This window comes from Ambystoma mexicanum, chromosome 3q, assembly GCF_040938575.1.
Source record: "Ambystoma mexicanum isolate Mex_15411 chromosome 3q, UKY_AmexF1_1, whole genome shotgun sequence".
Lineage (NCBI taxonomy): Eukaryota > Metazoa > Chordata > Amphibia > Caudata > Ambystomatidae > Ambystoma > Ambystoma mexicanum.
Genome location: NC_090926.1, coordinates 1,250,976,809 through 1,250,993,902, shown reverse-complemented (window position 1 = coordinate 1,250,993,902; position 17,094 = coordinate 1,250,976,809). Strand labels below are relative to the sequence as shown.

Sequence of the window (17,094 nt, the reverse complement as noted above, 5' to 3'; positions counted from 1 at the left end):
GATCACCCGCGCAATAAAACACACGCGCGTTTAAAATGACACGAGACCAACCTCTACTCGCGCTCGGAATACACACGCTAGAAAGCACGCGCTCACTTGAATACGCACGTGACAGTCAAAATCTCGCGCTAAGGAACACCGCACTGGAAACACAAGCGCACTCCGATAGTTCAATAGTTTTAGTAGAAACACTACTTTTAACGAATTTTCAAGGAGACTGTTATTAAGATGAACAGATTTACAGTAGAAATAAAGTCACTTATCTCCTGAGCGAATTCACAAAGATTTCCTGCTTTTCCTATCTTCAAAACGAATTCCTGCCAGCTGAAGACTTCTCCTGAACCCCCAAGAAAGTAGCCGCTCAACTGCTGAGATCTGAAGGATAAAATCCACCAGGCCTAATACTAAAGCAGGAGCAGCCACTGAACACGTCCTCTCAGATGGGGTTTTGATGATGAAAGGAACAGAGTGACAGTTTAGAATGTTCATTGTTGTTCAGCATTGTCTTCTAGCCAATCAGAGCTGTCACTGTGAGGCTCCATCTTGCCTTGGGTCAGAACCAGGATTCTGAATCAACAAGTTAAGGCCTAACCAACTATAATGGAAAACTTCCCACCCACACAAAGCTAATCTGAAAAGGATAATAATAAAAAGGAAACTTGAATAAGAGAAGGAAACCTGACAGCCACCTTCACCTGGGTCCTCCCCGTAGCTCTCTTCACTTACATGAAAACCTTCTTCCTCCTGTAGGTCTTCATTATACACAAACTCATCCTCTTCCTAGAAGTGCGGATCCTCTTCAGTGAGGTCGTAAGAGTCCATGTCTTCCTGTAGGGGGTAAAAGTGCTTTGGGTATTTAGCCCTTGGCCCCTCCTGGGGTACCTCCCTTGGCCTCTTGGCTGTCTTATTTTCTGGGATGGCCATGAACCTGTCTAGCTTGTCCATACATGACTGGAACCTCTCTACAGTCCAGTAAGGTAGGCCAGAGTGGTCTGGGAGTGAAAAGGGAGGTTCCTCTACTTGCAGTTGCTTAGTTCTGTCCTATGGCATCGAAGATAACGTCCCTTCGCCTTCTGAGAAACCTTCTCGCTGGTTAGGGTCTTCTGTCGACGGTGGGAGCTGTCCCAGCCTACCCTCTGGTGTCCTCGGCATTTCTTTGGCCCTGTGAGCGGTTTTCGACGTGTTATCCGCCGTCCGTCTCTGCCCGTCCTTCGAAGCTATACACGCAAGGCTTTCGGAGAGCAGTTTCTCTGTCGAGGGATCGCGCGCCGTCGCGCTAGGCAGTGTCGAGTCTTTACTGGCAACGTGCGCACTCTTGCGAGGCACGTCGCCTGAGCATTTGGGGTTAGCGCCCTTATTTATAGAAAGCCCAGTCGCCGGTCGCGGAAGCGGTGGTGGGGAGGGCTTGCAACCCTTACGGTCGGTGGAAGGCGCCGGTGGACCCGACGCCTCCGTTGACGCTATGGCTGCCTTCGTCTTCAACAAATGCGTGCCGTGGGGTATGTGCTTGTGTGTTTTTCTGTGTTCGTCCTTGTCGCCGGGGTGTTCATCCCCATAAGCAGGGCATGAGCCGGGCTTGTCGGGTCCGGGGACGGACCACGACGAGGAGCGGGAACGCTCCTTCGAGAGGTCTACAACCTCTGTAGCGGAGGTCGTGTAATCACTTTCCTCGTCACATTCGGCGACGGCGGCAGCTGGCGAGGAGTCAGACCTAGACATTGCATAGGCTGCCCACCTTTTGACCCTGCGGTCTTTTAATGTTTTGGGTTTCAATAACTTACAGGCTGCACAGCCGTCCTCTTTGTGATCGAGGGGCAAGCAACGGTTACACCGTTTGTGCTTGTCCTTCCAGGTAAATTTGCCCTTGCAGCGCGGGCAAAACCTAAAGGGCGTCCTCTCTATTGCTGAGGATATGAAATGTGATTACGACCTCGAAAGAGAGGGAGGGGAAAGAGAAAGGCATTCTTAGAGTGAAACAAAGAAATGACCACACAACCCCGCTCTCCCTACTGTGTTAGGCCAGCGAGGCCCGGCCACGTGTTCGGCAGCGCCGGCCGAAGGATCTCCTCCGCTCGTCCCTCCGTCGAAGAACGCTTCAACGTCGAGGGGGGGAGATCTCTGTATATGGTATTATATAGTAAACGACCAAGGTCGAGGAATTATTTTGCAATGTCTCTCGAGGAGCTCCGCATAAAGGCGACCAATAACTGGGCGGAAAAAAACAATCTGAGGGACCTCGACGCGTGAAGGATTGTGGGTACACTGCACGTCACTATAGGGATAGTGTTAGAGACATGCCTTGTCAACGTCCCCTTTTCGACTACGAAAAACAAAATGCAATACTTGAAGCATGTGTGTATAGGCACATTATAAATGCCATATCATATCATATCATATCCATAGTACTCGCCAGGACAAGTACCTTCGTAGCCTGGCGAATAGGGGATACTTTAGGTTGGATATTACAGGAAACGCAGGCCACCAAGGGTTTCTCCAGAGGAGTAAATCCAGGAGTCCACACAGCTTTCATTATGACATGCTAGGAGTGGGAATGCTTGTGGCATGTGGAAAGGAGGGAGAGCGGGTACACGTGAGTGTGTATGCATGTTTGTGTGTATGGGTCAGTGTGACAGGGGTGGGGGATACCAGGGGCACGCTTCCTGATGAGGGTGAGGGGGTAAATCCGCCCACCAACCCCACACCCACTGGTAGTGTGCTGTTTCTGCTTTTAAAGGCTGCACACAAAAAAGCTGAAATAAATTAGTATTTTGATGTGCGGCCATTAGAAAAAGCAGAACTATCACATAACCACATAGAACCGTGCTGAACCTGGAACAGAACCCCACATAATTACACACCAGCAATGTGATGTTGCAGTAAAGTCCACCATCGTATGTGAAATGTCTCCTTTCCTTCACCATAACCCTTCTAGAGTTGACTATTGAGGGAAGGAGGCAGAATCTCAGCACAGAAGACGCCCATCATCGCTGAATGTGCATTAGCAAGTCACATAACACAGGCTCTATGGGGGCATGTGCCAAGAAGTTAGACATTCATCAGATAGGTGCTATAAAACCGGTCACATAAGGCATGCATGTGGCAGTAGAGGCACACCAAAAGAACTAAACAACTAAGCTGAATATCGAAAATAAGGCAAAAAAGCTTAGTTGAGTTTAAAACAAGATACATGCAGAAAAAAATAACTCCTGAAATTGTTAGGAATAACAATAAAAGAAGCCCACAACAAATGGAAGGTATGGGGTTTGCAAAGACTGGTGAAAAACAGGAACTGGCCGCTGGTTACTTACCCTGCTGTGAACAGAGGGATTCTCGTGGTAGGGGCACAAGACTTTAAAGCTGGAGTCATTTTCTATAATGAAGAACCGTTTTAGGGCTGGACTTACAAGTTGCAAAGGGGGGGGGAGCATGGATGTAAGGTGTGCTTACTGACCTTTAGCCTACATGCGTAATATCCAAGGACCCTATATGTCCAGGAGATGCATATGATGACACATGACCTGCATACATTACATCTGATTTAATGGCATGAAAACTCCTCCCAAAGCCTTTGCCTAGGAAGATGATGTGCAGGACGTCTCACCTCTGGCTCGTGTGTGGAATGAGCGGTGTGTATAACTGGGGGATCTTTCTGTTGATCAGGGGGCTCAACGCCTCCTTCAGCCGGTGGTAATTTCTCTCCATTTCTCGGTGGTACTCTCGTTGGTCTGAGCCAATCAGGGTCTTGTTCTTCCGCAGGGCGTCCTCACACCTAAAAACCACACACCTGGTTTAATACCCCTCCTAGTGTGTCAGGACCAACATGAAAATGGTACGCAAAATAACCAGAGGCTCCCAAATTCTATGCAATGCTTCCCCACATCCGCCCTACTCCCACACATGCCCTGTCCTTCCTCCACAAATTCTCCACCCGACTTACAAACAGGCTCAGATCCTACACATCAGCTAAAAGTGGAAAAATACTTTCAACCAAAAATAGGAAACAACAGATTCCAAGTAGCCTACCCCCCCCCCCATAAGGCTTCATGGGTAAGTTTGGATCACCGGTAGCAACAGAGCAGTACCACAGCAAAGAGCACTAATAATATTACTGCTGGTTTGAAGCAGAACTTTAAGATGCATCTTTTAATTTGTATGAATTACCAGGTATAAAAGAGAATGGATACAAAAATATAGATGTTTGAGTTCAAATACATTTTCCTCCCCCAAAAAAGTACCTATTTTGGGAACAGAAATGACTTCATACTGCATATAAATCATTTTCAATCAAACTTAAACAAATACTCCCGCTTCAAAATCCTATCTGGAGCACTGGTCTCCAGCCTTCTTGCAGAAAGGCAGACAAAGAAACAGATGCTGCTCTTCAACCCGGTCTGTCCTGCTCCACTGTGCCCTCACACACTGACCACCCTCAAATTAATAAATGGGATTGACACATCGGCACATAGCCTTTCCTCAGCATGACTCCAGTGGGCACATACATTACAGGACCTGCATTGACCAGGTGACACTGCCGATATAGCCTGTACCTTTTGGTGAAGTCCTTGAAGCAGAGTCGCAGCTTGTTGTGGTGCCGGAAGAGTTTGGGGTCGTCAGGAATCTCTGCCAGGAACACCTGGGCGACCTCCAGAGGACCCTGGTGTAGGGGGGGACAAGGACAGACATTAGAGATACCTTTGATCAGAGATACACTTCCGAGCTTCATTGTCCAGATCGGCTATCAGACATTAATCCCACAAAAGTACAGCTCTCCAGCATTGGTTGCTCACCAATCCCACAAACAATATTTCTTGACAGCAACTAGAGCTCTCCAGCGTTGGACGCCCCTACGTAAGTCTTCAGAGAAACATACATTCAGCAACTTAACATTACCATCCTGTAATCTGTAGCCGATCTAGCCATTCACAATAATGTTCCATTTCAATAAGTGAACGGATTGGCCGTAGGAGCAGCCCACCCACTTCCCAATGGCAGTCACCCTGAAGTTCTAATCTAGAGCATGGGGAAGAGAACAGTCTAGCCTGAGAGGAAGGAGGGATGCATGTGAATCTATTTATTTATTTGTTACACGCCCAGACCCTGGGGTATCACAGCGTCGTTACAGACAGCTTAGGCATTGGTCATACATTACGAGCAATAACCACCCATGCAGCACTGTACTGATAGGCAAGTAACGTGTTCTTCTCGGACAGAGGCTCTTTTATAGATTGGCACACTCAGTAGAATGTAAAGCAGTGATTCCATTGGAAAGTGGGGCAAGAGGTCTTCATTGAAACAAATACTTTGGGGCAACCTGTCCAGTTTGTGATCCAGCCCTGGTATCTGTGTCAAGGCAGTGGTGTTTTACAAAAGTCAGATGACCAACCCAACTGGTTGGTCAGTTGGACAGCCACTGGAGCTATGCCGCCTGCCCCCCTCTGTCACCTCGTATTTTCCTTGTATAAAGGGAGCCCTAAAACACAAAATGGAAGAGAGCAGGATCTATAAAAATACAATTGGTGCACTAATGGCTACCAAAAGGATGCACTGGGCTACCAATGCAGTAAAATGGTTTGCACCCCTCGTGAAGCCAAAAGTAAAGTCTTGCTACCACCAACCTACGCCCTAAAGCCTATGCAGGGAGAACCACTATAAGGCAAGAATGGGGTGCCTGAAGCACACCCCTGGGACTGGGTGCGTGAGGGGGGACCCAATACAATGTACCGTAAAGGAAGGTAAAAGGGGTCGAAATGGCAGGGCGACACTTCAGGAGAAGTCAGTGATCCAAAAAGAATAAGGGGGTGGGGGAGGAGCAAAATGTTGAGGGGGCCCTAAAAAGTGGCCATAGAAGCCCCATAAATAGGAAATCTGTCTTAATACCGCAATCCAGCCTGCGCAAGGTGAGCGGTCGTTAACAGGTTAATTAGGTGGTGGGATTGGCGCCTGCAAGCCAGTGGGTCACACCCGATATTTGTAGACTACTGCATTTGAGACTCCGAAGTGGCAGGTTCTGTGTATGTGCATACAAGAACCCTCTTGACATTCATGGTGCGTAAAAGCATTCTCGGCTGGTGTGGAAGAATTTTGTAAAAACAAAAACAATGATAAAGGTTGATTAGTATGACATGAATTTGCCATCTAGGCACTGAGCCTTATGTGTGTATGTAGAACCGCTTGCTCTTTGGAAAAGCTTGCAAACTATTCTTTGCAAAACAAAGTTTGCAGCTTGCTTTCCTTGCAAGAGCATATAATTGCTATAAACAAATGCACCTTCCACAATAGAAATGTTATATCCAAGGAGTGCATCAGACCAACAAGTGTCTGGATATAACTGCATTCACATACAATGAGAAATGAGGTTGTCCGACTGTAGGATAATCGCTTACAATGCCATGAGGACAGTTTCAATCAGAGCATTTGGATACAATGATAATCCCAGATGTGACTTTCTAGACCTAGATATGGCCGACTTCAGAAATCAGATGGATGACATACGTAAACCCTCTTATCAAATACATAAGGTAGGGGCAGATAAGTCGTTGGATTCGATCACAAATTCAGCTTATTTATTGAAAAGCAAAATAGACTGAAGCCACACCACTGCTCTTTTAATAGACACTCATACAAACTCTCAAAAAGAGCGCACCGTTATTATAAAGACATCCACATACTCCACCTCTGAGCCACATTATGCGGCAGATTGTTGAGATGTATTACACAAACATGGACAGTGACCAGTGCAATTATGGTATAGAGTTTGGACACTGGAAAGACGAATGTCCACATCGGCCTAAAAATGACGGTTGAGGCGGACAGCCAACTGCGCCAAGCAAAAAAACAAGGTCTCTGCATCCAATGCCACCACTTCAGACCGATGGTTCGGAATGCCAAGGGGTCTCAGAATTTGTTGCACCACTTATATTGATTGATCCTGCTACCCTTTGTTGATTGTGTCATTGATGGTCAACAGAGGTCATTTTTGGTTGACATTGGAGCATCACGCTCTACACTAATATCTCCTGAATGTTCACGAACGACGTATAATGATGAAGTTGTGAATGCGGTAGGTATAATAGGGGGTACCTCATCTGGTGTCCACTCCGCTTTTGTCTCGATGGGTCCAATTTCTGAGCAACATGCCGAGTCCCTGTTCGCCTCTAAATTCGTTTCGATTAGATTTACTTTGCAAACTAAGTTGTGCTATTGACTGTTCCCCTGGTGGTGTATACTTGATATTTCTGCTCACATAGTGAACGATGTACTGTCAGCTTTACAGGAAATTACCAATTTGAACCCTGCAGATCGGGCTAACAGTCCCTGTTCGCAGCAGGAACTGTTGGACCAAGTCCCATTCAAGTTATGGTCAATCCATGCAAATGACACTAGATACATGGTTAATGCTGAACCAGTCAAAATGACTTAATCCTGCGAAGCCCGTGCCATGTGTACCTCAGTATCCTATTTCCCCAACAGGATGAAGATATTCGCCCTGTAATACAATCACTTCTCCAACAAGGTATTATCGTACCAACTCGGAGTTCCTGCAATACTCAGATTTTGCCCACTGAGAAGCCAGGTAAAGAGGTTCATCATTTTATTCTGGATTTGGGTGCAGTTAATGCTGCCGTGCTAACAGCTTTTGCTGTTGTACCTAACCCGGCTACCATTTTGTCATGTATTCCCTACCTACCCAAGTACTTCACACTGTTGTAGATGTGTTCAGCACTTTTCTCCATAACCATTTATTTATTTGCATTTATTTTTTTATATAGCGCCAGCAGCCCGCAATGATCAGGGCACTGACATTAAGACGTAGGGACAAAAATACATATAATCACCTGGATTGATGTCCTGACAAGGCGCTCAGTAAGTCATTGGGAGTATCAGTTTCCTAGGACTGGTTTGTCATTTGAACAAATGTGTCTTGAGTTTTCTGTTCTAGTCTTAAAGAGATGGGTAGACTGATGACCGAACTATTGACCGTCTCGGAGATTTAGTGATGCAAGGTAGTCGTGGTGCTGCATTGCTTCTATGACCTGCTGCAATGTGATCATAGTGAACCTTTGACGCTTTATATATTTGTTCAACACCTCATTAGGTCTAGAACGGACATCCATTTTCCATCCGGTTTGTGGACGCCGAAGTAAGGGGAGCACACTCCCTTTCCCCTTTTGTCGCTGGGGACTTTTACTATAGCCCTTTTTTGCAGCATGAGCTGCACTTGTCGTAGGAGCGTGGTTTTGAGTGCTTGTGGTTGGTGGTTTGGAGGTATGGGAGGCAGTGTTTGTCTGAACTCCAGTAGGTGCCTGTATACTACCACATCCAGCACCCATTGGTCCTTTGTTATTTTTCTCCATTTTTAGGCGGACCTGGAGATTCTCCCTCCCAGGGCGACGTGGGATGGATTGTCCCTGTTGGGTCTTATCCTGCCGCCCACTGCGGGGTCCGGAGGGCCGCATGCGGCGCTAATTTTGTCTAAAGTCTTTTGATTTGTGGTACCCATGGTAAGCTCTCTTGTATCCTTAGGAGTAATATGCTAAGCCCCATGAGTATTGATTTCCCTTGTTGGACGAGAATGTGGATGTTCTGCCGGCTGCAACCCTGAACTGATGAAAAGGACGGCTGTTTTCAGGGCTATTAATGACCTGACTATGTCGGTTTCTGTCTTAATTGTTTTTAGGGCTTTGTCGATATTGGGTCAGAACAGATCATCACCCTCCAAGGGCATGTCCACTACTTTATGGTGGACATCCAGGTGGAAATCTGTACATCGGAGCCACTCTTCTCTTCGTAGGACCACTCCGTTGGTCACTTCTTTAAACCCTTTTTCCGCCAGGTCCACTGCCATGTTAATACCCATGTTTGAGGATTCTTCTCCTTCTTTCAGGATTGTCTTTACCTCCTTACGCTTCTCCTCTGGGAGATGCTCCAGGATTGGTAAAGGTTTATGCTGCATCTCTATCATATCTGGCTATGATGGCCAGGGAGTTGGCTGCTTAACTGTCGTGGCGCCAATCGCTAAGACCTTCTGACTGAAAGCGTCCCGCTTCCGTGCTTCATTGTCCGGTGGTATATTGCATTTTTGGTATTCGGATTTAGCTTTGTGGCTTGCCGCTGCCAAGACCACTGACTCCGGAGATGGCTGGGAAGTGAGGCATTTGGTGCATTTTCTGGTGGGTTGTGCTTTTTGTTGAGACGGCCTTTCACCGCTGGAATCATGAATGGTTGCTACATTGTTTTAAGTCCCTCCTGCCAGATATGGACGAGGATGGGAATTGAGACCACTACTTTTCTCCTCCTACACATATGGTCAAATAAAAAGCATTCATTCTCATCCTCAAAGGCCAAACTCCTTGTATGCCCTCATGACAGTAGAATGGAAACCCTGTGATGTCATCAGGGGGAGATGGCTTTGCTGATTCCTCGTGCTGGGGAAAACTCCTCGGGGGAGTCTGTGTCCCAGTCATCGTCACTTCTTGGAGTAATTGACAAGGATGTGGTGTCTTGGGGTTCGTCCACATCCGTATCTGTTATTCCCCCTTTTTCCGGCACCGATCGGGTTGGTGGTGAAAAGGTACGGCTCCTTTTGCGCGATGGAGAGGTTAGTGTTGGTGACCCACTCCTGTCCCTGCGTATTGGTTGAAGTGCGGGGATGCTGGGTAAGGGGGTTGAGAAAATTACCTGGATTGAGAGTGCCTCCTGGGGGACCTTGCTGATCTTCCCCACAAAGTAGACCTGGGTCTGGCCGGAGATTGTTGTGGTACCGCTGGTTGAGGTGGTGGTAAAGACGCCATCCCTACTCTCATCAGAGCAGCATGAAGCTGGGTGATGACCCTCTGCAGGGACGAGAACGCCTGCATGGATAGTTGGGCCTGTGGGTTATTTAACAGCACTCTTAACTCCCTTTGCTGAATTTGTAGGTGGGTGGGATCTGTGGGTGGAGCTGGGCCTGCCTCTGCTTGTCGCTGCCGTGGTCCCGGATCTGCCTCCTCTTGTGGCTGTGGAACTGTCAGGTCCCCTTCCTGAATATGGCTCCCTGGCGTTGCCGGTCTAGCTGGAATCTCTTTCTGTAATATCACCTACTGTTTCGAGTCTGTTGATGCTGCGCCTCAAAGTCGGAATCCGCCTCATACTGCAGTATCTCCTCTGGTATTACCTCGGATTACTGGATAGGAGAGACCTGGCTGATGCGTTGTGTGGTCTCGTCTGCGGAAGTCCCTGTCCACCCATAAACATGCTGCTGGAGATGGGGTTCTTGGTGACAGGCTCTCCTTCCGGGGGTGTATCTGTTCCTGCTATGCGGTTGAAGGCTGGGTTGAGGGTACCGTGCCCGTGTGGTCTTTGTCAATGACTTTCTTCTTTGACGAGTCCAGTTTATGGTGTGTCATCAACGAGCTGGTTTTGTGGAGCGTCATGGACTAGCCAGATTTGTGAGATGCTGTCAAAGAGCTAGTTGTATGTGGCGGCGAAGGGTCACGCGTCTGATGTTTCGGCGCCACTGATGTCGACGGGCCGTCTTTGCACGACTTTTGCCACTCTTTGTCCGTGGTCGTGGTGTGCTTGTGGGCCTTCCGTGCCTCGGTTGCCTCTGCTGACCCTTGTTTCAGCGCTTTTGGAGTGACCGATGAGGAGGTACTTGTGCCTCTCTCTGTGCGCCTCAGGTGATCTTTGTACCCCCTCCATTGATGAAGCCTCGCCCTCTCTCACTGACCTTGATTTATGCTTGTGCTTTTGTCCTTCTGTTGGTTTTCTGCCTTCTGCAGACGCCTTCTGCTCTGCTGATGACTGGCATTCTGCAGGCGACAACGGCCGCCGACAATGTTATTCGGCCGCCGACAATGGCTCATAGCCGTGGGCGAACCTGTGCGTCATCTTCCACACCTGCCGTTCTTCCGTCCTGGCCCTTTCCCTCGACCGCAGTTGTTTCCCAGCAGAAGCAGCCATGCTTTTGGACGAGTTGACGTGGGAAGGGTATTCGGGGTAGTTCCCCTTGTTGAGCCAGCAGACTAGCCTTCTGTTTCTATCTTTGAGAGTCTTGGAGCTAAGACCTTGACAGATAGTGCAGCTTTCAACGGTGTGGTGGAGGCAAAGGCAGCATATGCAGTCAGAGTGGTTATCTCCCTCTTATACATTTTTGAGTAAGTGGCACAGGGTTTAAAAAAAGGTCTCTTTTTGCCCTCCATCCCCAGACAAATTCCTCACCTTGAAGAGTGTACTTGATGTTGTGTAGAGAAAATGCTTTTCTTTTCTTTTGAAAGTGTTGTTTTGAAGATTTTAACCTAAGAATTCTGACTGGGAAACCAGAGGACTCCATCAGCTGAGCACAGGATTAGAATCTGAGTGGAAGAGGAAGGTCTAGTCTAGGGCTACTCGAGGTCCAATTGGGGGAACCAAAAACACCCATAACAAGGGTGTTGGGTTACAAAATGTAGGCTCTTCGTGCCTAGGGCACGGGGAATCAAAAACTAACCGAGGAGTCCCAGTCTGACGACAGGGAATATTCACAGCATGTCATCAATAAGTGTAAATACGCAGTAGCGCAAGGTAGATGAGACGTATATAAGGTTGCTATAGAGGAATATGTAACGTGGCTAGGACGCCCATGATTGGAAAAAGGATGCCAGCTTGTGTGAAGATCTATTCTAACTACCTCAGAAACAGATCAGGGCTGAAGAGTTAGGAGATGCTGAAAAACAGCTTTGCGCGCAAACAAAGAGGAGTCTATGTTGGCCTGGGACCAAGGATGCTATTTCAAGAAATAACTGCAAAGCACACAGGGAGGCAAGAGGATAAAGCCACAAGCGTGAGACACATATCTTTTACATTAATGAAGATGAAAACATGTGCAAGAGCAAAGTATTGGACAAGTAACAGTGAATAACGCTCATACAAGATGGAGTGCGCACGTCTCTAGAGGCCAAAGTAGCAATGACACCCAGCTAAATTGAATACACTAGCAGTAAATAGGAGGTTGAAATGGGGAAATGTGCGGTCTCCACACAAGTGATGCAGAAGACAAAAACAAGGGTGATTCATTAAACTGCGGTTGAATATAAATGATGTGCTCATACTCTCTTGAATGTCCTAGAACCAAGAGCAACGGCAAGGTCAACTACAGACAGGAAACTTTGGCTTTTGGTCAAACTGATGAGAGATGATGGACTAATTGGGAAAGTGGAGACTAATCGGACGTGACTCAAGCACCTGGGTTTCGATTTCCTTACGTGCTGCTAGCGAGCCAAACGTTCAAGGATGGGTGGGTATGCAAACCTATCAGTGGGTCTATGGGGCAACCTGCTATACAATGTTGCATAGACCAATCCACTGCGATTTTGTCAGCTATAATCAGTATTATACGTATTTAGAGGTAGTTCTAGGTGTCTTACAGATAAGAGACTGGCAATGAAGTACTAACCTGTATACTTTCTATAAGTAGACCTGTTCCCCTAACCAATCCCTCCTGTCAATAGGTTTTACATTTTGCCACGTAAGAGGTCATAAATGACGTATATTGGGGTATAAGACCTCTATGTAATCAGGTTTGTTTGTGTGCAAACGTCAGTCCAATGTTTGTCAGTATACTGTAAGGGGAGCATGGTATCACATGTATGACACTGACACAAATGTTATCAGTTTTATTCTTGGGGGATTGGAATAACTCCTACGTTGCCCTATAGCTATGATGGGAGTAGTCTCTACCATCAAATAATAAGGAAAACACAGTCCTAGTCAGTCTATGTAAAATCAAAATGGCCTACACTAAAAAAATCTAATGCCTGCCCAATCTCTTATACAAAAGGTGTGTAAAGGAGAATGTGTATGCAATGAAAACTCAATGTTATAACATAAAGGATCAATGTGTCTGAGTCACCTCTCCTCCCCATGTTGGAGAGCACGGTGTAAGGCAGCCCCCGTAAACAGGATGAAACACACTGGCTCAGGTTATTTAAAAAAAGCAAGTTCAAAACGTGGGTGGAGGCCCCCTTGGCCTGCCACATTAAAGTCACTTATTCCAGATTTCCAAATGTTATTTCACAGTTCAAAAAAGTTCACGAAGGTCTCCCTCTGCTGGGCTCAGACCTCTCAAAGCATCAATAGTTCATGTAGGCGTCCCGCAGCCGGGCTCGGGCGTCGCAATCATAGCACTTGCATGGGGGTTCCCTTCCCCAGGCTTCATTCACATTATTTAGGGGTTCCTTTCCCCTAACTTATTTCATGTTTCCGATCTCCATCAGCCAAACTCTGACCTTTCACGGTTGTCGAAGACTTTTGAATGTGTGAGGCTTTTACCAATAACCGCTGCAGGACCACTTCGACTTTAACTTCAGCTTTCCCTTAATGCTATTTGCTGCCATGTCTCTTGGTATTGGTTGTTCTACACCTCAAACAGAATAGTTCAAAGACATCTTCCTCTTCAAGCAATCACCTTTTTAATTTCCCCTTTCGTCTGGGTTAACCTTGACCATTGCACATTTCAGAGTTTGTTCACTTTGCTGCTTTATGACAAGACATCAAACATTTTGCAGAGACTTTCGAGTGGGCTATTTCCTTTTGCAGACCACTCCGCTACTCTGCATCACTGGCTTCACAGTTATCTGTAACTTACAAGTTCATTACTGGTTTGCTTTCTTTCGCGTCTCCTCCGCACGTGTGCAACCTTCAATCGTGCGATACACTGTTGCAGCTTCAATTTTTTCTTGAAACAAACCGGTCTTTTATTTCTTTCGCCAACTCACTGCTTGTGTGCATTCCTTTCTGGTCTTTGCAGCTTTGATTCACGAGTCAAGGTTGATACCACAGGCTTGGCCTCACCTCCCAACTCTGTCATTCACCCGGGAGGGTCGTTGGCATCCTTGACACACAATGCAGGCTTCTTCTTGTCTGGGATTTTTCTTTCTTCGCGTATCCTTCACAGATTCCCGGAGGCAACGACCGTGTGGGGGAAGCTAATGGGTCTCAGATGTATGCGATTAAGGTCAAGTGCCTGACTTTGTGTGACCTGATTAACGGGACACGTCCAATGAGATATGCAAGGGTTAGCCTCTTTCCTCTCAGACGCCCACCTCCTCGGCCCAGTGTTTCTGTAGAAAGGGAAGGTGGGGGAGTTGGGATGTTGGAGAATCCTATAAAATAGGATGGGTATGGGCATGGGCAAGGGGGCGGGGATACCGCATCTCGCCATCGTTTGCCTCACCCCCACACCCCAAAGATACCCCATCCAGGTGATCCTCCAGCACTGGATCACCCTCAGGATCTGGATCCAAAGGCGATAGGAGTGCCCTGGCCACCTGAGAGCGATCCCCGTTGACTTACATGCGAGACACCTTTTGGTTTCTCACAATTCCTGCTTTATTAAAATGAGAATAACGTAGTTATTTGCCATATTCTTTGATTCTGTCTCATTCTTTGGTATGAGATCTTTATTTGTAATTCCATCTAGCACAAGAGAAGGTTCAAGGTGCTAGAGCACAGTGCTATTAAAATGCTATTGTATGCATAGCTCAGAATTGGTATAGGCGGACTATCGCATGAACATCAAGATTGAGGTCAATAAAAAACATTTTGTAAAGCGTTAATATATCAATTAAAAAGTAAAGGGGCCAAAATATAACCCTGATGAATACCATTCGAAATTAAGAATAATATTGGACGTTCACCTGCTTCACCAAAATTGACAGATGGCTTTGTTTCTAAATACAAAGCGTGTATCGTAAAGAACAAACAAATGGAAATATTGAGGGATGTCAAGATGATCCACAATGTATTTCTATTCACCTTATCAAAGGCCAGACTTGGATCCATAAATATTCATTTTATAGCAGCTGCTTTAGCATAAACACACGTTGCCATGATGAAATATAGTTTAATGACTTGGTTAATAGTTTTTAGACCTTCACTAAAACTCCCATTAGAGGATGCCAAAATATTATTCAAAATTACCTAGTAGGATAATCTAGAATCGAGTAATTTTCTGAATAATTTTGAAGAAGAATCTACAATGAAATGGGCCAATGTTAATGCAAAAATTGCAAAATCATTATTGTGTGCCAAACTGCATTAAAACTGCAGCTGAGAAAGGAGCGAAGAAATCTTTATCAGTCGTTGAAATAATCACTAGCACTTGATCTAGTCCCGGCCCTTATTGGAATACTATTTTGTAGTGCCCTTATAATCTCATTTACCAAAAATGTGTACTCCCAAACCCAGTTCAAATTAACTAATATCAGACTTAAGTCCAAATATCTCGTGCACCGAGTAACAGAGTAGTCATATGAGTGAGCCGTCCATTAGCTTTCATAAAGGGGTATGCAGGGGGGTGAGAATTCTGTGGGAGAAGAATCCATAGAAAGAACATTACTGGTAAGTAATTTCTCCTTCAATGGATCACATCACATTCTTCTACATATTCTTCATCTTGATAGACTCCCAAAGCAGTGGCCATACCAGGAGGGAGGATAGAACCTACACCAAGAAGCAGCAGCTGCACGCCCTACCGGAGCTGGCATCCCTGCCTCAGGCCAGGTCTAGACTGTAATGTTTGGCAAAGTTATGCAGTGATGCCCATGTTGCGACCTGACCAATATCTCTCAATGGTACGCCCCTCTGGATGGCAGATGCTGCTACATCCATGGTAGAGGGGGCGCTTAATTTTAACACTGGCGGTACTTCCTTCCCTGCCTTCTCATAGCATTCCGTTATGCACAGAATAATCCACCATGAGATTTTCTCTTTTGCAACCGCTTGTTCTGGTCTGGACTGGAAAAAGGAAATTAATAGCTGATCATCTCTTCTGAAAGCATTCGTTTTTGCCAAATAAAAGCTCAGAGTCCTTTTTGTGTCTATGAAGACTCTCCTCCTCCTTGGATGGGTGAGGCGGTGGAAAGAAAATTGGAAGTTCCACACTTTTGGAAATTTGGAACTCCAATGCCACCTTTGGTAAGATGCTGGTTCGGACCCCGAGAGACACCTTTGTTTTAGAAAGGTTGAGAAATAGTGGTTTACACGAAAGGTGCTTGCAGCTCACTAACAAGGCAAGCAGACCTTATGGCAGCCACCAAGACGACTGTTTTCAATGTACGTAGTCGAATAGGAATTAAGTGCAAAGGCTCAAAAGGAGCCACCATCAAAAAGCACAGGACCAGATTTAAATCCCATGGTGGGACAGAAAACGGTGTAGGAGAACATTCATTCACAAGGCCCTTCAAAAACTGGACTACAAGAGATACAGAAACAATAACTCTGCTCCGATGTTCTCTTGGAAAGAGACAGAGCGACCAGATAGTCCTGAACAGTGCCCACTTGAAAACCCAATTTGGTTAAGGACAACAAAAAGCCCATGACAAACGAGTTTGGGCATGCTAAGGGGTCTTCCCCTCTATCTTTACACCACATCTCAAACTTTCTCCAACTGCATGCACGCAGAGACCTGGTGCAAGGCCTGTGTGCAGCCAGCAACACCTCTAATACCTCGTCGTTCAGGTCCCAGTCTTCAAAGCTTTACCTTTCAAAAGTCACGCATGTCAGTTGAGAGATCCTGGTTTTGGGTGAAGCACTTGACCTTAAAACTGGGACAAGAGTTCCAGCCGCTGAGAAAGAAGGCGAGACGGGCAAACTCACAATTCCAGAAGGTCGGGATACCATGTGCGCATCCCCTAATCCAGAACGATTCGATTCAGTCAGGCCCAGAACCTCCTTAGAACCCACAGGATGTCTGGTTTCGGTGGAAACGCATAGTGAAGAGTGCATCAAGAGTTATCTCACTTATCGCAGTGGTCATCCAAACACCAGTGCTCAAGCAAAGTGTATCGGGAATCATTTCAGTCGTTGCAGTCAGCCAAACACCACTGCTCAAGCGGACTGTGTCGGGAGTCTTCTCCCTCACTGCAGTGGTCTACCCAATACTGATGCCCAAGTAGAGTGGAACGGAAGCCATCTCCAAAATCAGAGTGGTAAATGGAAGCCAAATAAGGCTATGGGTTTTTCTGCTTCCTGGAAGCAGTTAAAGCGACTAATCCAGGTTTTCTGCAAGAGGGCGTAAAGACCACTGTGGAGAACTTTGATAGAAGGGCCAGGAGAAGGGAGTCATTCCCCTGGTCC

At 46.5% G+C, this 17,094-nt stretch overlaps 1 protein-coding gene across 6 annotated transcripts in view; it reads right to left on the bottom strand.

Annotated features, from left to right (window-relative positions):
• DOCK6 (dedicator of cytokinesis 6) overlaps positions 1-17,094 on the bottom strand; it is a 1,219,180-nt gene that overhangs the window by 56,577 nt on the left and 1,145,509 nt on the right. For all 6 annotated transcript variants that reach the window (XM_069604231.1, XM_069604230.1, XM_069604232.1 and 3 more), the window contains 2 exons: positions 4,548-4,654; positions 3,602-3,769 (listed from right to left, as the gene is read on the bottom strand). In XM_069604231.1, the coding sequence (XP_069460332.1) occupies positions 3,602-3,769; positions 4,548-4,654 (275 nt within the window). The remainder of the gene's footprint in view (positions 1-3,601; positions 3,770-4,547; positions 4,655-17,094) is intronic.